At 39.0% G+C, this 24,130-nt stretch overlaps 3 protein-coding genes across 3 annotated transcripts; 1 reads left to right on the forward strand and 2 right to left on the reverse strand.

Annotated features, from left to right (window-relative positions):
* The first annotated feature begins 372 nt into the window (after positions 1-372).
* On the forward strand, positions 373-4,192 carry LOC131025494 (hsp70-Hsp90 organizing protein 3-like). The gene is made up of 7 exons (XM_057955292.1): positions 373-1,498; positions 2,700-2,988; positions 3,065-3,150; positions 3,236-3,459; positions 3,548-3,614; positions 3,698-3,757; positions 3,848-4,192. Exons 1-7 carry the CDS (start codon positions 602-604, stop codon positions 3,959-3,961), a joined length of 1,737 nt encoding a protein of 578 aa, XP_057811275.1. The 5' UTR covers positions 373-601; the 3' UTR covers positions 3,962-4,192.
* A 6,352-nt stretch (positions 4,193-10,544) lies between these two features.
* Positions 10,545-14,049, reverse strand: LOC131008271 (guanosine deaminase-like). The gene is made up of 5 exons (XM_057935160.1): positions 13,971-14,049; positions 13,199-13,377; positions 12,915-13,119; positions 11,558-12,558; positions 10,545-11,101 (listed from the first exon to the last, which is right to left on the reverse strand). The coding sequence occupies exons 1-3, from the start codon at positions 14,047-14,049 to the stop codon at positions 12,931-12,933; spliced, it is 447 nt and encodes a 148-aa protein (XP_057791143.1). The 3' UTR covers positions 10,545-11,101; positions 11,558-12,558; positions 12,915-12,930.
* A 4,266-nt stretch (positions 14,050-18,315) lies between these two features.
* LOC131025502 (elongation factor G-2, chloroplastic) lies at positions 18,316-22,665 on the reverse strand. The gene is made up of 4 exons (XM_057955299.1): positions 22,155-22,665; positions 20,000-21,408; positions 19,057-19,569; positions 18,316-18,724 (listed from the first exon to the last, which is right to left on the reverse strand). The coding sequence occupies exons 1-4, from the start codon at positions 22,408-22,410 to the stop codon at positions 18,557-18,559; spliced, it is 2,346 nt and encodes a 781-aa protein (XP_057811282.1). The 5' UTR covers positions 22,411-22,665; the 3' UTR covers positions 18,316-18,556.
* Between the last annotated feature and the right edge of the window lie 1,465 nt (positions 22,666-24,130).

Raw genomic sequence — 24,130 nt, forward strand, 5'->3', positions numbered from 1 at the left:
TACATCAACATTGAAACAAACTAAGCCTCGATGAGGAGCAGAGCTATAAATAAACCAAATCACTCGTAAATTATTCGAAGCTCAACTCAAGAAAAGCTTGTTCACTCTCATGTAGTGAAGTGCGATAAATAAACAAATCAAAATTGAGTTTAATGGTATTTGATTTGTTATCTCGTGAACAAGTTCATTAAGTGATTTTATGAAGACTTTAATATACTCTGAAAATAAATCATCAATCAATATATCTAATTCAAAATAAAGTTTACAATGATAATTAGTACTTGTAAAAAAGATTAGGAACTAATGTTACAATTTAATCATTTGGTCACATTGTTCTACTTATATGTAAAATTTCGAATTAAATATCGATGACTGTTGATCCTTTTGATAATTGTTAGTACAATAGATTAATCTGGATGCAAAATATGGCAAGACGTAACCCAATGCAAGCGTCGTAGATGCACCCGAATGGGCTCGTCTTCTCCCGAAGGTTCGAGAAACCCTTCACCTTCCACCAAAACTCCTTGAAATCTCCCGTCATCTCTCCTTCCCAATCTCATTCATAGATTACACCTTAATCTCCAACATTCCGAAATTCCCAATGGCCGACGAAGCCAAAGCCAAAGGCAACGCCGCCTTCTCCGCGGGCAAGTTTGACGACGCCGTCCGCCACTTCACCGACGCGATCAACTTAGCCCCCACTAACCACGTCCTCTACTCCAACCGCTCCGCCGCCTACGCCTCTCTCAATAGATTCTCCGACGCCCTCTCCGACGCGCAGAAGACCGTCGACCTCAAGCCCGACTGGCCCAAGGGCTACTCCCGCCTCGGCGCCGCGCACATGGGCCTCCACAGCTACGCCGACGCCGTTTCCGCCTACAAAAAGGGCCTCGAAATCGACCCCAGCAACGATGGCCTGAAATCAGGCCTCGCCGACGCGGAGAACGCTCTGGCCCGGAGCTCGCGGCCCGGGTCTGGGGGAAGTCCCTTCGGAGAGGCTTTCGGGCCGGAGATGTGGGTGAGGCTGGCGAGTGATCCCAGCACGCGGGAGTATCTCCAGCAGCCTGATTTCGTGAAGATGATGCAGGATATGCAGAAGAACCCCAACAATTTGAACTTGTATTTGAAGGATCAGAGGGTTATGCAGGCGCTGGGGGTTTTGTTGAACATAAAGTTTCAGGCGAGAGAGGATACGGAGATGGCGTCTAATGGATCGCCGGAGAGGAAGAGGCCTGCAGAGGCTGATCCTGTGAAGGAGGAGAAGAGGCCGGAGAGGGAGCCGGAGACGGAGCCTGAACCAATGGATGTATCGGAGGAGGAGAGGGAGAAGAGGGAGAGAAAAGCGCAGGCTCAGAAGGAGAAGGAAGCTGGGAATGCTGCTTATAAGAAGAAGGATTTTGAGACTGCGATTCAGCATTACTCGAAGGCGGTGGAGCTCGATGATGAGGACATCTCTTTCCTCACTAATCGTGCTGCTGTTTACTTGGAGATGGGCAAGGTATGTCTCTTATGATTATGGCTGATGGGTGATTGTTGTTTCATGTATGCTTGCATGCTTGGTTATTCGTGACAATGTGATTCGCCAAGAAATAGAATGGCATTCTAACGTTGGAAAAGAGACATAATTTTCTGATTGTTAAATTTTTTGAAGTCCAAGTTTGTCCAGCAATCTGATTAAAAAATCATTAGGAATGCTCGTCGTGTTAACCTTTACCACCTTATGATTGTTGACAAGTGTTGTTAATTTGGTGCATTATCTGTTGATGCTCAGATCTTATTTGGTTGGTGTCGGACACTCATTGAGGCTTGTTTACTTTGATGGTTTATAATTTGGTGATAGGTAGTTTAGTGATCAAGAGAGATATTTTTTATATAGTTGGATTGGTCGTTTGTAATCCGCTTTCTTATCCAACAAAGTAAACTGAGCCTGAGGTTTACTTGGGACTTGTTGATGCAGAGTTTATCTGGCATTGAATCTTGAGAAAAAATAGAGGTGCTGTTACTTGTATAACTTTCATATGGATGATTAGTTCTGTCGCTACAGCATCTTTTGGATGTGCCAATTTTCTATAGATGACCTTGCTCATTTAGTATATACTTTGAGGACAGTCAACAGCTCTCTCGCGGTTCTTCTTTCAGTTTCGTAGGATGCTGCATTGGGCAGATTGGTTTGTGGTAGTTTTTGGTGACAATGACTATTAGCTGCTCAACCATCGTTATCTTAATTCCAAATGAATTGTTTGTTTTCTTCAAAATTAGTGTTTCTTCGGTTCCCTTTCCGCTGCAACTTGTGCTATGTAGGATCAGCTACATTGAGCCCTTTGTTTCCTTTATAAGCTGTTATTTGCTCATTCAGAGTAATTTGTTGTCTTGTTTTTGTTATGTTCTCGTCTGTTTGGACTAGTATCGTGTTAGCTGTGTGGGTTGAGAAGCTTTGTTATCTCTTCATCTGTAGGTTCTCTTGTCATTTTATCTTTAAATGATATTTCTTCGTGAGAGGCTAAGAGCTACATCTGGTGAAGTGGGATTGAAAGATGCTGTTGTATTTTTATATTTTTAGGAATCAGTACCTTGTTTTTGTGGAAATTAGAGTGTTTGTACTATGCACTTTGTTGATTCTTTTTCGAAACTATAATTCTGGAGGAGGGTGTTGCTAGTTTCTACTATATTATCTGATCATCATTTTTATACCTTCTCAGTATGAGGACTGCATTAAAGATTGTGAAAAAGCTGTTGAGAGGGGCAGAGAACTGAGGTCGGATTTCAAGATGATAGCTCGGGCTTTGACAAGAAAGGGAACTGCTTTGGTGAAGATGGCCAAGTGTTCGAAGGACTATGAACCTGCAATCGATACTTTCCACAAAGCCCTCACTGAGCATCGCAACCCAGACACACTGAAAAAGCTCAATGATGCAGAGAAAGCAAAGAAAGATCTAGAGCAACAAGAGTACTACGATCCAAAACTAGCTGATGAGGAGCGTGAGAAAGGTATTGGGTCTTTTTTCCAGCACGCCATCTTGGCTCACCTTGATATTATTAACTTTGATTTGGTGATATTTTACAGGCAACCAGTACTTTAAGGAGCAGAAGTACCCGGAGGCTATCAAGCACTACACTGAAGCTTTAAAGAGGAATCCAAAAGATCCAAAGGTAGTTGAGACCGTAGATATACATGTGCCTAACACAATGGAATTCTTGTTTGTTATCATTGACTGTGGTGTGGCGGGATGTGCAGGCGTACAGCAACAGAGCCGCTTCCTACACTAAACTTGGGGCTATGCCTGAGGGACTCAAGGATGCTGAAAAATGCATTGAACTTGATCCAACCTTTACGAAAGGTTATACAAGGAAGGGCGCTGTTCAATTCTTCATGAAGGAGTATGATAAAGCGTTGGAGACATACCAGGAGGGTCTAAAGCATGATCCCAACAACCAGGAATTGCTAGATGGAGTCAGGAGGTACGGATCATTGGCCAGTTGATATCTCTTATCGGTCTCTAATTGGAACGAGCTGATGTTTTGACATCTTTCCCCAATTTTCATGCAGATGTGTAGAGCAGATAAACAAGGCTAGTCGCGGAGATTTTAGTCCTGATGAATTGAAAGAGAGACAGGTTTGTCATCTTTTACAAACTGCAGTGTTGTGATCGATTAGGTAGATGCCGGCTTTAACATCCCACTTGAAAATCTGTTTTAGGCCAAGGCGATGCAAGATCCCGAGATCCAAAACATCCTGACAGATCCGGTGATGAGACAGGTAAGCGAGAGTTGCGTTGTTAATGGGTTTTAAGGTTTGAGGGTTGAATTATGGTTGGATTGAGCGTGGATTTGTGTCGTGTCTGGATAGGTACTGACGGACTTGCAGGAGAATCCAAAGGCGGCTCAAGACCACATGAAGAACCCTCTGGTGATGAACAAAATACAGAAACTTGTGAGTGCAGGAATTGTACAAGTCAAATAGGTTGTAAGTGTCATATTTTTGGTGGCCTCGTGAGTTTGCGACCAACTTTGCTGGGAAAGTGAACCCACATTGTTTGGATGGAGATTATCTACATTTCTTCTGATTTGGCAATCATGTGAGCTTGTTTCTATTGACACGTCATTGTACTGCTTTCACATTTCCAGCCATTACAACACTTATTACATCGCTAATTAGTGTTGTATATAGAAGCATGGTTCATGGGTTCCTTCAGGAGAGGTGGTTTCTACAAGATTCAAATTCTATCGAATATTTAAATTGTTTTCTTTGTCAATTAAATAAACATGTTAAAATTATTCCCTTTTGAATCGTATGGAATCGTAAAGGAGAGAAGGAAAAAACAAATATAAAAATAGGTGGTGAGTTGAAGAATCACATTTGAATCCTTTCTGTGTGGCAAGCAGAAACTCATTGTAACCGCCATCCATTGGTGAATAATGAGGAAGCACTCTTATGTCTAACCCCGTTTCACATTGGAATGAAAAACTGTTAGAAGCAAGACCATAATAGCCAAGCAAACAATATTCTCCCTCGGTTCGGTAGTTTACTTGCTTTCTTCTGTCGATAGTGAGTATGATTTAAACCAAAGTGAAGAACAAGCATCTTCTTCCCGGCATGGACTCAGAACTCCTTCGAGAAAATGAAGAGAAGATCGGCTCATTCTCTGAACAAGTTGATCTCATTCTTTCGTTCTTTCAAGAATATGCCTTAAGGACCAATGATTAATGATGGCTCTGATGAGCGGTTTTGCTAGAATAGGCAATAATGAAATCACTGTTTTAGCTGGACTGTAGGAAGATTAACACTTTCGTTGGCTTGAACTACCGGTTCAGGAGAGAACATCTTTGGCATGCGCAATTGCCCACAATTCTAGGCTAAATATCTCTTTCACTACCTCCTCTTGAGCTTAGGGCTGTAAATGAATAGAGCTACTCGCAAGCTATTCGAGATTCGGTTCGAAAAAAGTTCGTTTGGAGTTCGATTTGATAATAAACGAGCCGAACTCGAGTCTAATTTCAAGCTCGAGACTTTTATCGAGCCGAGCACTATCAGAGCTCGAGCCTGACAGTGCTCGGCTCGTTGAGCTCGCGAACATGTTTGGATTTGATTGTTCGCGAACATGTCAGCAAGTCTGTGCACTAATCTTCAGTCGAGCCTTCAATTGAGTTAATACACGAACCTTAAACGAGTCAAACTCGAGCTCGAATAACATATTTAATTAAAAAAAATTATATTTATAACAAATTCGAGCTTGAACATCATATATATGAACATCTAACGAGTCGAGCTCGATCGAGCTCGAATTCGACATTATCAAGCATCACCCGAGCCGAATTCAAACCGAGCTCGAGCTTTGTGAGTGTGTAACGAGCCGAGCTCGATCATCAAGATAAAAGCTTGAATCGAGCTCGAGCCGAACTCGAACACCCGAATATTTAAACGAACCGAGCTCGAGCCTGCTAGTATTCGGCGCGGCTCGACTCGTTTGCAGCCCTACTTGAGCTCCCAAAATTTTATTCTTTATCAATTTTAGCATCCCAAATTTTTTATAGTTTCATACATAAAACGACATACCCTACATATTAGACACTTTGCTGATAAAAATGGAGATATTGCCGTTGCAAAAAAACGGAAACAATGGTGTTGTTATTGCTACATTCCAAAAGTAACGAAAATTGCTAATTGAGTTATATAGTGTTGCCACTCTCTCTTCAATAAACTAAGAGAGTAAAAAAAATATTATTCCTTCCGTCCCTCAAACATCTTTCTAAGGAAGAATGACACAAATTTTAATAAAAACTAGTGTATAATCCGTCGAAACTCGACGGGTCATTATTTTATAGTATAATTTATAATAAATTTTATTGTTAATTATTATTTTAATTTGATATTATCTGTAGAAGTTTTAGTGTGACATATTTTTTTATAGGGCAAAGGTGCAGATTAGTCCCTGAACTCGACCCCCCTAGAGCGTTTACCCCCCACACTCGACCCAGGCGCAAAAACCTCCCCCATAGTCCATGAAAAATATGCAACTCAACCCACGAAGAAAACGGACTGCTAACGCCGTTTCCTTGAATTTTTTATTTTTATTTTTTTCATTTATTTTGTAGTGGGTCCCACCTTAAACAAATCAACTACTCTCCTCTCTTCCCTTTCCTCTTCTTCCTCCTCCTCCGACCACCACCACCACCACCTCCATTCCTCCACCTTCTAAGGCAGCGGCGCTGCCTGGGAGAAGCAGGTCCGCCACTCCTCCATCCCCGCCGCCCAAATAGCTTCTCCGTCCTGCTCTTCCACCCCCCGCCGCCCCAACAGCTTCTCTGATAGCTTCTGCTTCACGGTGTCTCTACCCAAAACTCATCCGACCGCGCCACCACTGCCGCCTCATTCATCGCCAGGTGGCCGTACAACACCGACTCCACCACCACGTTGCTCAGATTCTCCCCGTCGTTGATGATCACGTCTTTGGACCGATCCTTGACCCCTCTAGGTAGTCGTCGGGATGCATAACCCCCACGTCGCCGGTGAAGAACCACCCATTTTTCAATGCCTTGACAGTGACGACAGCTCTTTGAGGTAGTCGGCGTCACGCAGCCGCCACTGAGCACCACCTTATTTTTTCTCCTCCTCCTCCTCCGACCACCACCACCACCACCTCCATTCCGCCAACAACCTCCATTCCTCTGCGGCGCCGGCGAACCTCGGCGCGGTGGCTCCCGCACGAACCCCGTGTCGCCGGCGGAGGTGACGGTGTAGAGGAGCTAGTTGTCAGAGAGAACCGCGTCTCCGCGCTTCTTGGACGGAGAAGCTAATGGGGCGGCGGGGGGTGGAGGAGTAGGATGGAGTAGTGGTGATGGCAGACGACAGCATGGACCTTCAATTGAGAAGGGTCTGCCGGCGGGGAGATTAACAAGGGCAGGGGGAAGGGTGTGAACTGACGTGTGTGAGAGAGAGAGAGAGAGAGAGAGAGAAAGACCCACTTCAAAAAAAAAATAATAATAAGTAAACGGCGTCAAAGGTCCGTTAGTAGCCGGGGCTATTTGCATATTTTTCATGTACTACAGGGGAGGTATTTGCACCAAAGTCGAGTGTGGGGGGCTAAACGCTCTAGGGGGTCTACTTTAGGGACTAATATGCACATTTACCCTTTTTTATATATATTTTCTATTGTAGACTGAATACTTAAACAATTATTAGTGTTATGTACGACATATAAGGAAACTAAATCGTAGAACATTAGGCCATAATTTAGTAATCAAAAGTAAAGTTAACGGTACTCAACACAACAACCCACTAAACAGGCAATTGGCCACATCTTCAAAAGCAAGCAATACAACAGTAATTTTCAATTCCTCACTACAAATCTGAATCTACAATAACCTTCATAAGCTTTAGCTTGAAGATGAAGTTTCTAAATCCAGAATTGTAGATCCGCACATAGCCTCTGCAAGTAAAAGATCCGCACATAGCCTCTGCAAGTAAAAGATACGATATACATAAGCAATTTTCATACATAGAAATCCAACACTCATTCCCATCCATCTAGAATAACAATGTTAAGTAAATAACATTATAAATGTTTAATAAATGCTACTGGTCTATAAAGATATGAATAAGATGATCAAAGTTATATCTTTCTTACCTTTCAATCTATAAAAAATTTCATTGTATACCACGTTAGTTGTTGTGTTGCTTGTCTGACCATTCTCATCACATATTAAAACTTTAAGACCTTTTTTGCTAGTGTGTAACCCGTCGAAATTTTGATGGGAACTAATTTACGTTGTTATTTATAATTATTTATCAATTTTCATTTGTATAATATTTGAAGTTATATTAATTTCAATCACTTTTATCAATTAAATATTACCTTTATTGGATAATAGAAATATCGCTTTGAACATTGTCTCGTTTGAAACTTGAAAGGTCACGTTTGACCTTTGAATAGGGATGTCAATCCAACTCGAAACCTGTGGACTGATCCGAATAGACTGATAACTTGAGAGGTTTAAGGTTAAAAGATTTCAGCCCGATAGAATTGCCTCGAGAATAACCCACAACTCGATAGAGTTAGCTTGAAAATAACCCGAGCCCTATAGAGCTGACCCGAAAATAATATGTTTGCCTAATTTTATAATAATTTTCTCGTTATCTTATTTTTCAATTTCACTACTTTGCTTCCGAAAGTTAGTATAATAAGATTTTTTTTCCAAATATATGTGAAATATATTTTGATTCATTATTTGAAAGTTCTACTCATTATTTCTCTTGTTTGTATTTTGAATCTAATATTTAATATAAATACTTAAATGTAAAATTAGAAAATTATAATCATTTACGAAAAATATATGCATATTTATCCCTCTATGATTTTCATATTGGTTATTATGTAATTCGATGTTGAAAGATCACTTATTTATGTGTATATTTATTTGTTACAAATGTAAAATTTATCAAAATAAATATTTTAATTAATTTTTTATAAAGATTTTGAGCCCGAACTAACCTGTCGGGCTAGCCCAAAATCTGAATGTTTAGGGTTAAGGTTGAAAATTTGTAACCCGAAAAAATTTCAACCTGAATAGCCCGCGGCCCGTATAGCCCACAACCCAATAGGGTTAGCTCGAAATCCGATGGGTTGGCCCGATTGACATCCTTAGTTTTGAGCATCATCTTATCAGGAGTTTAAAGATCGTAACTAACTTGTGATCATTATCTCGTATGGAGTTTGCAACATTGTAATTAAGTTATAAGAATTATCTTGTTTAGAGCTTTAATAGATCATCTCTGACGTCTGAGTTTCATCTCATTTGGAATTTAAACTATAATTGAGCTCTGAACATCATCTCATCTCAAACTTGAACATTATCCTTGTCATAACTTAAACATCTAAAAAGTTGTAAAAAATAATAGAGAGAGAAGAAAAAAATATTTTAAATTTTTATTCTTTCATAACTAATTTGTTTCAAATTCATTTTTGATGATTTTTTTTATCATACTATTAAAGATCTTATCATGAGTTTAAATTTTAGATTCATATTGATTTTTTTTATGAATCAAATTTAACGATGTTCATATAAGAATTACAAAGAGAGAGATGAGAGACAAAATTAGTAGGAATAAAGAGAGAAAAATAGTGAAAATTGAAAAAATTGATGGGAGAAGGGAGAGAAAAAGAGATAGGGAAGAAAATGAAGGGTAAAAACCTCCTCTTTTATATATTCCTATAGATTCGTTGTATCTATTCAAATTGAAGTATTTAGATTATTGTTAACTATTATTTTATATTTAGTAGCAATTATTTAAATAACTAAAATTACTATACTAATATTTTGACATTAAAATTTTGATAAATTTTAAAATGTAAAAAGTTGTTAATGAGCCAAGTTCACCGGGTTGTTGATCCGACTCCATGATGATGTGAAGAAGTAAATATTTTCTCTCTCAAAATATATTATAATATAAATAGGAGTGGTCTAAAATAAAAACGCATTTTAAAATATAAAATAAAAATTATTTTTAACCTTAGAACATTAAGATCTATAGTTGATTAATCACTTTGTTAGATGAATTCATGGTCCTAAGTTCGAATTCCATAAATAACGAAAATTTTAATTTTTGCAATTCAACCATTTATACAATTGGATGAATTAATGGTCCTAAGTTCGAATCTCATAAATAAAAAATAATTTATTTTTCGCAATTCAACCATTTATACAATGATTTCATAAGTGTTCTGCATAGAATTTATACATTTACATACGATTTCTCTAAGATTAAATTTAAAATAAGCCGGAATTCATACATTTACATACGATTTATCTAAGATTAAATTTCAAATAAGCCACTCTCACGTAAGCGGGACCTCTACACCACACAAATGTGAGAAAATAACCGCACGCAGGCGGGATCATTACCCACACAAAAGTAGGAAAACTACACCGCACGCATGCGAGATTGAAGTCAAGACCTCTAACAAAAGATTCTTTTGTGTGGAAAACTACACTGAAGATTGAACCCAAGACCTCTCACAAAAGAGTCTTTTGTGTGGATAACTACACCGCACGCAGATGAGATTGAACCCAAACCTTCTCACAAAAGAATTTAGGTGCCTCAACTTTGCCATTAGAGTTAGGCCTCATTGATTTTAATTATAGGTAATTAAGGTTTTAGTAAGAACTTATCGTTCCATAATTATAACTTAGCAATTCACAGTTAAAAAATTATTAATTCACAATTAAAATCTATTAATTCATATTAAAAATTTAATTAAAACTATAATTATCAAATAATTAGGATTAGGATGACAACATACATGAATGCAACTCTTTTGATAACGCGTCAAAACATACGAATGATACATTCATTAATCGTGCCATATAAAACATTCTAATCTAAGCACTAAATTTTCTAGCCACCAAATTATAAAAAATCTTAAAAGCAACCAAACTGTAATAACTGTATAATGCACAAGTAACCAACAACCAGTACATCCCTCTAAAAAAAAACAGTACATCATAGTCAGTACATCATAGTCAAATTATATGCAGTCTGGTGGTTATATTCACTCCATCATGGATTCATGATTATCATTCTTATTATCAATATTATTATCATACAACAAAAAAAGGGTATATTGCAGTCTGCTACAACAATTTTAAAAGAGAATTGCCCCCATATCTACCATCCATTTTACGCCTATTAAAAGAAACAAAAAGCAGTGGATCCAAACATCTAGATCTATGGTATCTCCACAGGGTCTTTCTTTTTTCTTTTTCTTTTTCTATTGCTTTCTTCTTTCTTTCCCAGCAAACATCTCTCCACCATCTTCCACTAATACAGAAAAGAGTTCAGCAAACGAGCATCAATTTCTACAATGGAATGAATCAACATACAGCTAACTCCCAAAAAATGACAACGACGAGTGCCAGACTCGCCTGGAGGAACACCTCCCTGCTCCCTCATATTATAGGTTAAATATCTTGTTGCTATATTTACAAGATAGATCAAGTCCATGGAACTATGGAAGACAATCAACTAGGTTTCATTCGAGAGAATCTGTAAGCGGCTAGTGATTAGAGAGACTGAACCCCATCAAGCATGAATCATCTGTACATTCTGTCGAGACCAAAATAAATCATGTGAGCAGAAAATTTAATCCATCAAACTGCATGAATGGTAAATAAGTGAACACATACAAAACTAACAATCTAGTTGCTCCAATTACCAAACTAACGGACATAGTGAAATAGTATATACATACAACACAAGTTGCACAAAAAGATAACTCTTCTTCGTCATCTGAGGGTGGGGTAAGTGTCAGTGACTGCAGACAGAAGTTGGTTAAATCAACCAGTCAATGACTCAATGGGTATACTATGTATACACAGTTCCCTCTATAGGTTAATTAGGAAATCCGCATCCTTATGCAAACTGAAGATTGTTTGTTTTCATTTCAAGATTTTCAAAGAAACTTTTTGCATGAATTTCTGATTTACCAGGATTTCTACATACTTGTAGCAAACAAATATGCAATTGCTGTGGAAGTAAACATGAATGCCATTAACATCTCACCATGTTGGGGGTGTTTCTTCCTTTCAGTGTCTTCATTGCTGCCTCTGCAAAAGCCTGGGCGGCTTCTGCATCAGCTTCTGCAGCCTCAGCCTCACGAGCTGCCTCTTCAGCTTCAGCCATTGCAGCTTCTGCTTCAGCAACTGCTTGCGCAGCAGCTGCAAAAGTGGTGAGATTCAGACTGAGATTCCATGGTTGCTGATCTTTGCAACCTCCTTGGACAGAGCATTCCTTTCTTTCTTTGCCTCTTTAGCAAGGTTAGTAACCTGGGCACAGATGAGTCCCACATTAGAGAAATATTCATGTTGGAATAATGTGTAAACAGTAAAATCAAGGAAACGGGCTGACTTCTGTTTGTAATTGAGATGCTTCTCTACTTGAGAATTTACTAAGAGAACCAGATTGAAGTATCAGATGTCTCAATCAGAAAATGGGAACAATTGCCAATACACAGAATGATACGGAGAATAATGTGTGCATGAAGTATTTTCCTGTGTAAACACAAATCCAGATAGGATGGAGGCTGGTTATATATCTCTTGCTTTGCTTGCCTTTATATCTTATAAGCAGAGCTTATGACACCTCGTATTTGCTTTCCAGCTTGCCTATATGGACAATATATAATGTTTTTGAGGATTAAACATCATAAAAAGCGAAACTTCATAATATAAGAATATTATCCCTCCGCCCAATTAAAAAATGCAATATTCCATCTCCAAATTTAACATCATAAAAAGCGAAACTTACATCGGTAAAATAAAAAAGAAAGCAAGAACCCAAATGATAATTAAATTGATGAATGATTCTCAGAAATCAAGAGTAAGATTTTTGTCACTGACCTGCGATCCTGGATCGGAACCAAACATGTTTGAGAGCAATCCGAGAAGTTCGATTAGGATCGTACTCTATCCCTTCCATGATTCCAGTGGCTGAAGTGCTTCGTTTCAGATCGATTCTGCGCTGAAATCGAAATCTCCTCGTCTTCGTTGAGAAGTTTCTTCCATCTACATTCCCGAAAATGAGTATAGTTAATTACAAATTAGAAAATGAGTATAGTCCGTGTATTTACGTACATGTAATTAACCCAAAAATAATAGCAAGATATGAAAAATGAGTAGGTAGAAGGGGGAAAGTTGTGCCAAGGACTATTCACTCCATAATAGTAAGCATTTACAATTCTATTCAGCCTGTGATATGAAGGTCAAGTCACCAATGGCTGCAATTTCTTTAAATTTCATCATGAGAGAGAATATGAGAAATCCCATTATCTCAAAAGCTAAATGCATCAGCAAATATACCAAGATTAAAAACAGAGCAATAGTTGAGTTAATGGATTGAGAGAGTGTTAGGAAACAATTACAAGTGAAGAATGTTCTTCAGTAGAGTTGAAATTTCTCCTTTGTTTTCTCGAAAACCTGCTCTGCAATCATGGCCCCATTCCCATCAGCTCTTTTGATTTCAAGATGAGCCTTCTGGTAGAACCCAGTTCCTCTCAATGCATCTGCTATGAAGTCATCGAACCCGATGGCAATAGCAGCTTCGGCTTTGGCTCCGTACACCAATCTCTGCAATACAGGAATGAGATCGTGGGGTTTTAGGCGGTGGAAACATTGAAAAGCAAAGAGCGAAAGTTTAACGCGGAACCTTGATTCTAGAGAGATGGATTGCGCCGAAACACATAGGACATGGCTCACACGAAGCGTATATCTCACAGTCTGAGAGCTCAATCCTGTTGAGCTTCTTGCAAGCCTGAAATACACATTGTAATAAACAAAATAAAGACTGATTTTGGGTAAATGTACTGTTCAAGACATATTGAGTTTAAGGATTTTTTTTAGAATAGAGTTCTGTTAGAGATGTAGTATAATACAAAATTAAAAAATTCAAATCATATTATCTAAGTATATGATGCTATAAAGTATAAACATATCTTTTTTTTTGATCGGGCAAAGTCATGTTAGATGTTAGTAATTAGTTCTCCATCCACTCCAAGAACCACCTTATCTCTCCATATCTAAACATATCTAATCCTACAACTACTGAACTAAGGACATTTTCAATTAGCAAGAAACGGCAGCATTATGTTAACATGAAATCTCTCTCTCTCTCTCTCTCTTGCTTTGCTTGCCTTTATATCTTATAAGCAGAGCTTATGACACCTCGTATTTGCTTTCCAGCTTGCCTATATGGACAATATATAATGTTTTTGAGGATTAAACATCATAAAAAGCGAAACTTCATAATATAAGAATATTATCCCTCCGCCCAATTAAAAAATGCAATATTCCATCTCCAAATTTAACATCATAAAAAGCGAAACTTACATCGGTAAAATAAAAAAGAAAGCAAGAACCCAAATGATAATCAAATTGATGAATGATTCTCAGAAATCAAGAGTAAGATTTTTGTCACTGACCTGCGATCCTGGATCGGAACCAAACATGTTTGAGAGCAATCTGAGAAGTTCGATTAGGATCGTACTCTATCCTTTCCATGATTCCAGTGGCTGATGTGCTTCATTTCAGATCGATTCTGCGCTGAAATCGAAATCTCCTCGTCTTCGTTGAGAAGTTTCTTCCATCTACATTCCCGAATTGACCGCGGTGCGGCGAAATCGAAGCATCGCTAAAACTGCTCGTCTCTACAGGAGACCTGATCCGTGTAATGATTTAGGAGTCAATTTCTCAGATCCGTGAATGAAAATGCCATTATTTTATGAAATACGGATGTAAGGCTAAGCGAGTAGAGAGGAACCTGAAAATGGAGGTGGATAGTCTCGCCGTGGCACTGCGAGAGATGTAGAGGCGGAACGGAAGACTGTTCTCACGGCCGCGGACATGACGTAGTGTGTTTAACGATCAAAAGCGCCGACGAGAAATGAAGAAGAAGAAGAAGCAGCAGCTTGAGAGAGAAATTTTTCGTGAAGAAGAATTGCGGCGCGGCGTTCCCTGGTGAGCTGCAGCCGGCGGCGGCAGCGACTGAAGGAGACGGAGCTGGCGGCGACGACTTATGATTCTAGATTTAGGAGGGAAAGAGAGGCGCATATATGGTAGGGCGTCAGAGAAGAGCTAGCATACCATGGAGGCTCCTATGGTAAGGCGTCAGATACCAAATTAGGCACCGATTGTTTGAGAAGTCGCGACAGAGAATAAATCTCTCAATTACACAGCGCGGATTGTTTGAGATTTGTGGCAAGATTGATGGAAACTCATATTGGGAGAGAAGCTTTGAGAGATGTAACGGCTGAAGCGTGGCTGTGTAAAATTTGTGGGAAAAAATATGTGAAGGCTGAAGCTAGGCGTGAGGAAAAAGCATTTGAGATAATATGAAATAAAGGATTGTGGGAGTGCCATGTAGGAGAGAGAATCACTATGAAGGCTGCAATATGTATTGCTTTATAGAATTGATAGATTAATTGTGTATTTGATGAGTGAAGAATAAGTATTATAAAAAATTGGAGATTGTGAATATAATAGTTAATAGAATTATTTTCAAAAATAGGTTAAAAATATGTTTCAGGACCCACCAAAATAGAAAGAGTTGAGGGATAAAGGGAGTATATATTTTCACTTCTTTGACATATTCCGTAAAAAGAATTAACTTTTTTCGTGCAAGATGAAAATAATATAATTGGACAGTGTTTTTTATTTTTTTTCACTTCAATTTATAATAATATCATCATTCAGTATTCAATGTGGTAAATTATTTTTTTCATCTTAAAGAATATGAGATGAAAAAGATGGGGATCATTAAAAATAGGGTTAATTGCATATAATATCATGAATTTTGTCCGAAATTCATTTTTCCCACGATCTTTAAAAATTTCATTTTTTATCAAATATTTTGACATTTGTTCAATTTCCCCACGATATTTTTTTACTCTCAAATCGGAATCGACGTGACGCTGATGTGGCTTGCCGGCACATGTCATTCCGATAAATTAAACGATGTGTTTCAGTTTAAAGATTAAAACTCTCGTTTCAGCAATTAGTGTCATCAATGGGCGAAGCACCGACGCCAACAATCGGTGCAAGCAATCGACGCATTGGTTTGGAAGACTGGAAACACGAAGCAATCGGCGCCAACAGTCAGCGAGCAATCGGTGTCACTGGTTTCGAAGACCTCGACACGAAGACTTACACACTGGTCTGGAGAGGAACCATTCGACAGAGGTGCTGGAAAGGAAAACAATCTTTTTTTTCTAGCACCAAAAGCAATCTTTGATTTCCTTTTACCCGATAAAAATGAGGAATTAAAAGAAATTAGGACTTTTTATTATGATTTAATATTATATGTGTAATTTAAAATTCATATATATCCACGTCAGTGTTATGTGTAAAATTAAATCCTTGTCATTGCTATGTCATTTTTTCGGTCATTGGAAAAAAAATCGTGGAAAAATTGAACAAATGTCAAAGTATTTGATAAAAAATAGAATTTTTAAAGATTGTGGGGAAAATGGATTTCAGGCAAAGTTCATGATATTATATGCAATTAACCCTTAAAAATATAGTTTTTGTTTATTTTTTACTCCCTCCGTCCACGAAATAAACTCTCATTTGCCCTTAAATGTTTGTCCTCCAAATAAACTCCTATTATGTTTTTTGGACAATTATGTCCTCCCTTATTTCGTGCATTTATTATCCTTTACCACTCATGGGCCCACCTCACAACACCTTTATCATTTTTATAATCTATATTTCCTACCATTTACCACTCATGGACTCACCCAACAATACCTTTATTACTTTAGTCAACTACCTTTATATTTCATCACAACATCTTTATCAGTTTTCTTAGTCTCCGTATCGACCATCAAATGAGAGTTTATTTCGTGGATAGAGGGAGTATTATTTTATCATATGATAAATTTGTCACTGAGGAGAAGACAATTTAATAAACTATCAGCAATCATCCGGTCATAAAGTTACACACTGTCAATTAGCTTATCCATCCCACTGTTTTCGGACGCTTTTGCTAGCAATCTAAGAGCATCCGCAATGGAGGTTCCTTGATAGCCTACTTGATAGTGTTTGTGTTATTGAGTAGGTAGTGCTGCATTGTGGTTCCTTGATAGCCTACTTGATAATATTAGTTTTGATTTTATGTTTTTCATTTAAATTTTATTGCATAATTTAAATAACATATTTTTGTAATAGTTAAATACGCCATTAAACATAAAATTTAAAATTACCTAAAACATAAAAAAAAATTATATAAAAATTTAAAATTACCTAAAACATAATTCAAAATTACATAAAAATTTAAAAACACCTAAAACATAAAATAAAGCCTAGGATAGACCACGACGCCTGAGCACGTCGGCGACCATGGACGCGTGCAATGCACGTTGTGCGTCCGTCATGTGCGTCGTATCCGTGTTCAGGAGCTGCATATCGAGCTCCCTCTCCCTGATATCGTTCCTCCGCTGGTACTGGGCGGTGAATGCCCTCATCTGCTCGTCGGTCCTCTCCAACCTCTCCACTATTTCTGGTGGAGGATCCGAGCTCGTATGCGACGCTGATGCCTTCCCTTTCCCCTTCGCCGCCTTGTTGCCAATGGGCCGGGCAGAAGAGATCTCCTCGCCCGACGTCGAGGTGGTGAAGCCGCCCTCTTCCGTAGTCTTTGTCCTCTTGGAGGCATGCACGTCTCCAAGGAGGTACATCAACTTGAACTTGGGATTATTCCGGAGAACTCTCAACGCGTTCCAGAAATTGAAGGAGGCCCTGTGTGGGCTTCGAGCCCTGAAGAGGGTTTGGGCCTTTTCACGAATCATATCATCCGAATGACCGGACGGCCAATTGTTGCGCGTCTCCACCCAAACAGCTTCCCAGAGACGCACATCCGCGCTCACCCGAGACCAGTGGCCTTGAAGTTGCTTGATCTTAAGGTCGACGCCGAGGATGGGGTTCACACGTTCGCGGATCCGGCCCCAATATGCCTCTCCCTTCTGATCCGTCCCACGGATCGAGTCGTTGGTCTCCTCCGCCCAAATTTGGACGATGAGATCCGTATGCTCGGGAAGGTAAGTATGACGGTACCTAGCTGGAGTGTCGTGCTTGATTTTGGTGGTCTTTTCCTTCCTCCGGCCGCCTTTCTTTGGTGGGGAGACACTCTGCTGTGCACTGACCGGTTCCTCCTCGGGCGGGCTCTCCTCCAAGTTGATTCCTCCCATATCGGGATGATAATCGGAGGAGAGATCGGGGCACCAATTTGGATCGTAGAAAGGGTTGCGTGGATCCATGACGGAGAAAATTGTATTGTTGATAAATGGAGGAGAAGAAAATTGGAGAAGAAGAGGTGTGAAGATGGTGGGGAGAAGGTGGGGTTTTTTAAAGAGGAGAAGAAGGAAAAAAAAAAAAAAATTGAAAACGGTCGGTCAAAGATGCGCAAATCGAGGAGGTGCAGTCAAAATTCGAATAAAATTCGAATTTTCCAATTTTTCCTTTTTTTTTTTTTTTTTTTAATTGGGCGCGTGCATTGCACCCGCCATCCCTTCCCCCCTTCGAGCATACCCGATAACTCGAGAACTCCTCGAGGAGCTCCCCCCCGCATCGCGCTCCTCGACGCCCTCCCTCTCCTCGAGTACCCGCGTTGCGGGTGCTCTAACTGCCAAGAAAACAGGGTCCATATTTTTCCCTATATTTGGAGCCACAGAGAAACTGTGTTCTCTTTTTCACAACTTGACCAATAAGCACTGCCACAATGTGACCTCTCAAAATTTTCAGGGATTTATAGACATATAAAACATCATAGTTATGTTGGCACAAAAAATTAATTCTATTATTCCACAAAACCAATGTATTTGTACATGGATACTTTGTAAACACTCCAATACCTTATCTAACCAAAACTGATTTGGCAAGTTCAAGAACAAAGCAGACAACTCAACCTTTCTTCGTCACGGTGAAGATCTGTTATGTGACGTTCGAGTGTCGTTCCTTGCATAAAGAATCATCGTCTGGTGTGCTACTCGTAGCCCTGTAAATCTCAGAAATAGCATCAAGCAGCAACAGCCTCCTCCTTCTGGGCGAGCTGGTTCTGAATATGTTGGGGGACGACGTCAAATTTGGCCAACTGCATAGTGTAGGAAGCACGGCCCTTGGTCATTCCTCGAAGAGTGCTGACATACTGAAACATCTCAGCCAAAGGTACCAGGGCATCCACCACCTGGGAAAATGGTTAATTTCCGGAATCAATTTTTGATCAGAACGATGTTTCAGAAGAAACTACTACTAAGATTCATCAGAAGGTTTATAACTCAAAGGTACATCTTAAACATTCCTTATTCTGACTATAATTATGAACAACCAAAGTTTTCTGCTTTCGTTCCAGGAACTCTTTATAAACAAAGAGGATGGATGGGATTTTGTTATCAAATGACTTTTTATGCCAACTTCTCTCAGTTTTTATCTTGATTAAAGTAGCTAAGGATTTTACTGTCCCGTCTGAAGAGATGCAGCAATACGAGAAAAAGTATTGTATAAAACTTCAACACGTACCTTCAAGCCACCAGGTTTATCTCCAAAGTTGTTGATCTGACCTCTCCTTGAGTTGAGATCACCAATCACATCTCCCAAATGCTCTTCAGGTGTGACGACTTCTACCCTCATGATTGGCTCGAGCATCTGAGGTCCAGCTTTCCTTATCCCTTCCCTAAACGCCCCTCTGGCAGCCAACTGGAACGCCAAAACACTTGAATCCACATCATGGTAAGACCCATCCACTAATACTGCACGAACATCAACCACAGGGTAGCCAGCCAGCACTCCGTTCGGCATGCTTTCTTCCAATCCCTTCATCACACCGGGTATGTACTCTCTTGGCACTGCACCTCCCTTGATCTCACTTTTGAACTCGTACCCACTGCCTGCTTCCAGTGGCTCAAACCTGACAGTGATATCCGCAAATTGACCTGCACCACCAGACTGCTTCTTGTGCACATACTTGACTTCCGTGACCTTCGAAATGCTTTCCCGATAGTTGACTTGGGGTGCTCCAACATTGGCTTCAACCTTTATTTATATATAGAGCGAAATCAGTTGCAGGAAACAATTTAAGGAAACCAAAAGTAATACTTTTATGTGCAAGATATGAGGATTTTATTTGCAACTATGGATTCAATTATTACTTCAGAAACTAAAGATTTAAGTTTATCCTACTCCTGAAGTACACTAATAGAATATGATTCTTGTTCTTTTTTCCTTATTCTTATCCAACTCAGCTCCCAATTCCAAACATTGGGTGATACATATCTTCTTACCTAATGTGACATAAGAATTTTGGAAGAAATAAGAAATGATTATGTAGAGAACTCCTTCAAATGATATCATATTTGAATGAAATCACTAAGGTGAACTGGAATGCAATATGTTCCAAGTGAAAAATCCATATAGCAAGAGAAGATGTTTGTGAAGAGAGTGTAATTAGTTCAGAGAAGCAGACCTTATATTCCCTCTTGAGCCTATCAACGATAATTTCAAGATGCAATTCCCCCATTCCTTCAATAACTGTTTGATTGGTCTCTTCATCCCGCGAAAAGTGGAATGACGGATCTTCCTGAGCAAGCTTAATTAAGCCAACTGCCATCTTATCAATATCAGCTTTAGTTTTTGGCTCAATTGCAACCTTAATCACAGGATCTGGGAAATCCATCCGTTCTAAAACAATAGGCTTCTCCGGGTCACACAACGTTTCTCCTGTAATTGTATCTTTTAGACCTGCGAGCGCGATAATATCTCCAGTTAAGGCCACTTTAGTGTCCTCTCTGCTATTAGCGTGCATTTCCAGGAGTCTACCAATCCTCTCTTTCTTCCCTTTGTTTGAATTCATTACATAGGACCCAGACTCAAGCTTCCCAGAATACACCCGCACAAATGTAAGAGAACCCACAAAAGGATCACTCATGATCTTGAAAGCCAATCCAGAAAATGGTTCATCATCACTGGCAGCCCTCTCAATAATCAACTCTGGGTCATCAGGGTCCGTCCCTTTCATTGGTGGCAACTCCACAGGAGAGGGCAAGTAATCTACAACAGCATCCAGTAAAGGCTGAACCCCTTTGTTCTTAAAAGCTGAGCCACATAAAACAGGAACGAAACTGCTTGATATAGTCCCTTGCCTTATTAACTTCTTGATGGTGGCCTCATCTGGTTCGATTCCTTCCAGGTAGTTCTCCATAGCTGTATCGTCCAGCTCAACTATGGTTTCAATCATCTGGGCCCTGTACTCTTCAGCTAACTCTTGAAGATCAGCAGGAATTTCCACATACGCAAACTTTGCACCCAATTCTTCCCCAGACCAAACCACTGCCTGCATCTTCACAAGATCCACAACTCCTTTAAAAGTATCCTCTGCACCGATTGGGATTTGAAGCACCAGCGGCTTTGCACCCAGGTTCGACACAATCATATCTCTAGTCCTAAAGAAATTTGCTCCTAGCCGGTCCATCTTATTGACAAAACATATCCTAGGAACACCATACTTATCCGCCTGCCTCCAGACAGTTTCAGACTGAGGCTCCACACCAGCAACGCTGTCAAATAGACATATCGCACCATCTAAAACCCTGAGCGCCCGCTCCACTTCTAGGGTGAAATCAACGTGGCCAGGAGTATCAATGATGTTGATCCGGTGTTTGTTCCAGAAGGTGGTGGTTGCAGCAGAAGTGATCGTGATGCCTCTTTCTTGTTCTTGTTCCATCCAGTCCATCGTTGCTGTTCCCTCATGAACCTCACCAATTTTGTAGTTTCTACCAGTGTAGTATAGGACTCTTTCAGTCGTGGTGGTCTTCCCCGCATCTATATGTGCCATAATTCCAATATTGCGGTAGTCCTTTAATGGAATCGTTCTCTCTGCAGTAAAAAAGTAAATAAAAGTTATGATATTTCTCACTCGCACATAAATTAGCATATTAACAAAAGCAAATCTGAGGATGTAATCATTCCCCACACTTGAAAATTCACTCTGCAATTCCGTAGCCAATTCATTATGATAACAAGTAGTTAACTAGTCAAAAGACAATACTTTATGCTGGTAATTTCTACTATAAAAGAAAATTACATGTTCAAAACAAACGAATCAGATAAATCTGCTTAAACTCGTTATCTAATTCGGTAACAATGATAAGCATGTATTTATGCAGAACATGAAAATCACATCCACAATCACAACATAGCATTTTTTTTTCTCTCGTGATACTTATCATCCAATTATAGCGTATGATCATAGCAGCAGCGAGATTTGATCTCTACGGAAATTACTATAAAATTCGCACTATCCTATTATAAACTAGCCGCCATAGTTGAGTTCTAAGCATTATAACACAGTTAATTCATCTTTTGCTTAGCAAGACCATGAACATTAGAGAAAAAGGACCACTTATAGAACAATTGAATATGAATTCAGAGAGCAATAACCAGAAACGATAGCTACAGAAAAGGCATATAACATCACCAGCAATAACTCAATACACAATTCACCGGTAGCTCAATTCCTTTTTTGAATATGTAGCGCAATTACTTAAACAGTCACAACAAACAGACTTTTATTACAATGACACAAACACACAAACGCGCACACACACAGACAGACAGAGTACCAGCAGCCATAGCAAAGACGGAGAAGTTCCTCCTCTGGTGGTTTTGGCGCAAGGTTGAGAGCTTTGTGGAAGTAGAGCCAATCGCAAGACTTCCAAGAAACGAAGAAGAAAGAGCTCGAACTGTGGCGGAGGAAGTGCTCCTACGACGTCGTGTGGAGTGAGATACAGGCGGCAGAGGCCTCCGCGAGGAACCATTTAAGTTGCAGAGGGCTGAAGAAGCATTGGATGGCATTTTCATCACGGATTCTGCCGCCATTTTCAGTTTCTCTGCGCACGCAGTGACACACTGAATGCGTTTCTGTTTTTTCCTTGGGTTAGAGAGAGAGAACAGAAAGAGAGGCGACGAGAATTATGGAATTTAGGGGATAATGCAATGGGGCAATAAATTGGAGGTGGGTTTTTGTGTGGCCCTAAATCAATTGCAAGTTTGTTGATAAATATTTCCGTTCTTTGGTTGTTCTTGCTCCCTAAAATTCATCGATTCTCCTTTCTTATTCTCTATTTTATTTTTAATATACACGGTGTGTTCTTTCGATGGATATATTTATCATGCACAAATAAGTAAAAATAATATATTCTTCTTTTAAATGTCACATTTATTTTCCTTCATTTCTTATAAAATGGAATTTCATCTTTTCACATTCATCTTTTTCACTCCAACGAAGAATAATACTACATAATAGAATTTCAGATTTTCTCATTCATATTTTCACTTTAAGAAATGACAATATTACCACACCAGAAATAAATGTATAAAATTATCCTCATTGGAATAAAAAGAATGAATAAAAAATAATGAAATTCATTTTTACGAAATGATGGGAAAAAAAGAGGCATTTAAAGATTTTTTTTATTATTCCTCATTTTCTTAAGATAAATTTATCAATCAGAGAACACTTTGAAGGGTACAAAGCGAGTTATATAAGTATGATCTATTTTAAATTACTCCATCCTTCCCACTATTATTATTTCACTTACTATTTTGGATTGTTCCATTACAATTGTCTCATTTTCATAAAAGATAATGTGTTAATAGGCAAAATTGTCTTATTCCTTATGTTGTGAAAAAAAGGTGAAAATTTAAAATGCCCTATTTCTTAAGTTATATGTGAAAAATACCATATTTTATAAACATAAACATTCTATGCCATATTCTTTAAATACCATTTTATTTGATGGGTTTGCATGGTTTTTTGTGAAAGTTTTACACATTTGACCGATTTGACAACTATCAGTCATAAAAGTCAACGATTTGACAGCCGTCAGTCAAGAACTCATCTGACCGGTGGGTGGGTAGGTTATGTCTATCCTAGGCTGAGTGCCTTCAAGGCACTGCCGTTGATATGCCGCCACGTGTATAGTTGATAAAGCAGTTGGGTTCTCTATTCAGAACCAGACCGGTTCTTTAATAAAATCATACCGCCGGTTTTTTTTTAAATAATTTCTAATACCACCTAGAGAAAGTTGTCCTGGCAGCATGGTTTCGCAGACGTAAACTTTTTGCATTGGATTATGTGCCTCCAGCTTTGCTTAGGATTCTGAAAATCTTTGAATTACACGTTTCAATCTTTGAAAATCTTTACATCATTTCCTCCATTCGTTTGTGCTCGATCGCTTCGCCTTCCAAGCTGATTTTTGTGAAAGGTTGGGTGGTCATTGCGGTTTATTTGCTTGGTGTTCTTGAGCTATGCGTGAAAAAATTTAGACCCCTTTTTTTTAAAGGAGAAAATCCCAGCCACGTGAAATACTAAATTTTGTGATGTGCTTGCTTTGTTTTGCCTCATTGACTCATAATTATGAATTATTTCGCCAAAGTCCTTCCGCACATTTCTCCCGGCCCAATTTTTTTTTTTTTTTTTTTTGTAATTTGAGGCGTGTATTCATTATTTATGCAAATAGTCGAAATCTTTTACTTTAAATTTCATTGGAATAAAACTAAATAGAGATCGACCAATATTAATTTTTTAAAAAAAGAG

This window comes from Salvia miltiorrhiza, chromosome 1 (assembly GCF_028751815.1).
Source record: "Salvia miltiorrhiza cultivar Shanhuang (shh) chromosome 1, IMPLAD_Smil_shh, whole genome shotgun sequence".
Taxonomy (NCBI): domain Eukaryota; kingdom Viridiplantae; phylum Streptophyta; class Magnoliopsida; order Lamiales; family Lamiaceae; genus Salvia; species Salvia miltiorrhiza.

Bases quoted from the DNA above. Each gene is read 5' to 3' on its own strand.
- LOC131008271 (XM_057935160.1), bottom strand. From the start codon at position 14,049: ATGGAAAGGATAGAGTACGATCCTAATCGAACTTCTCAGATTGCTCTC. The intron at 13,378-13,970 runs GTCAGTGACAAA...AAAAAAATCCTT, and splicing joins GTTCCGATCCAGGATCGCAG to AAACTCAATATGTCTTGAAC. The intron at 13,120-13,198 runs GTTCCGCGTTAA...CCTGTATTGCAG, and splicing joins TCCATCTCTCTAGAATCAAG to AGATTGGTGTACGGAGCCAA.
- LOC131025494 (XM_057955292.1), top strand. From the start codon at position 602: ATGGCCGACGAAGCCAAAGCCAAAGGCAACGCCGCCTTCTCCGCGGGC. The intron at 1,499-2,699 runs GTATGTCTCTTA...ATACCTTCTCAG, and splicing joins TTTACTTGGAGATGGGCAAG to TATGAGGACTGCATTAAAGA. The intron at 3,460-3,547 runs GTACGGATCATT...ATTTTCATGCAG, and splicing joins TTGCTAGATGGAGTCAGGAG to ATGTGTAGAGCAGATAAACA.
- LOC131025502 (XM_057955299.1), bottom strand. From the start codon at position 22,410: ATGGCGGCAGAATCCGTGATGAAAATGCCATCCAATGCTTCTTCAGCC. The intron at 19,570-19,999 runs GTCTGCTTCTCT...ATATAAATAAAG, and splicing joins GGCTCAAGAGGGAATATAAG to GTTGAAGCCAATGTTGGAGC. The intron at 18,725-19,056 runs GTACGTGTTGAA...CCATTTTCCCAG, and splicing joins ATAAACCTGGTGGCTTGAAG to GTGGTGGATGCCCTGGTACC.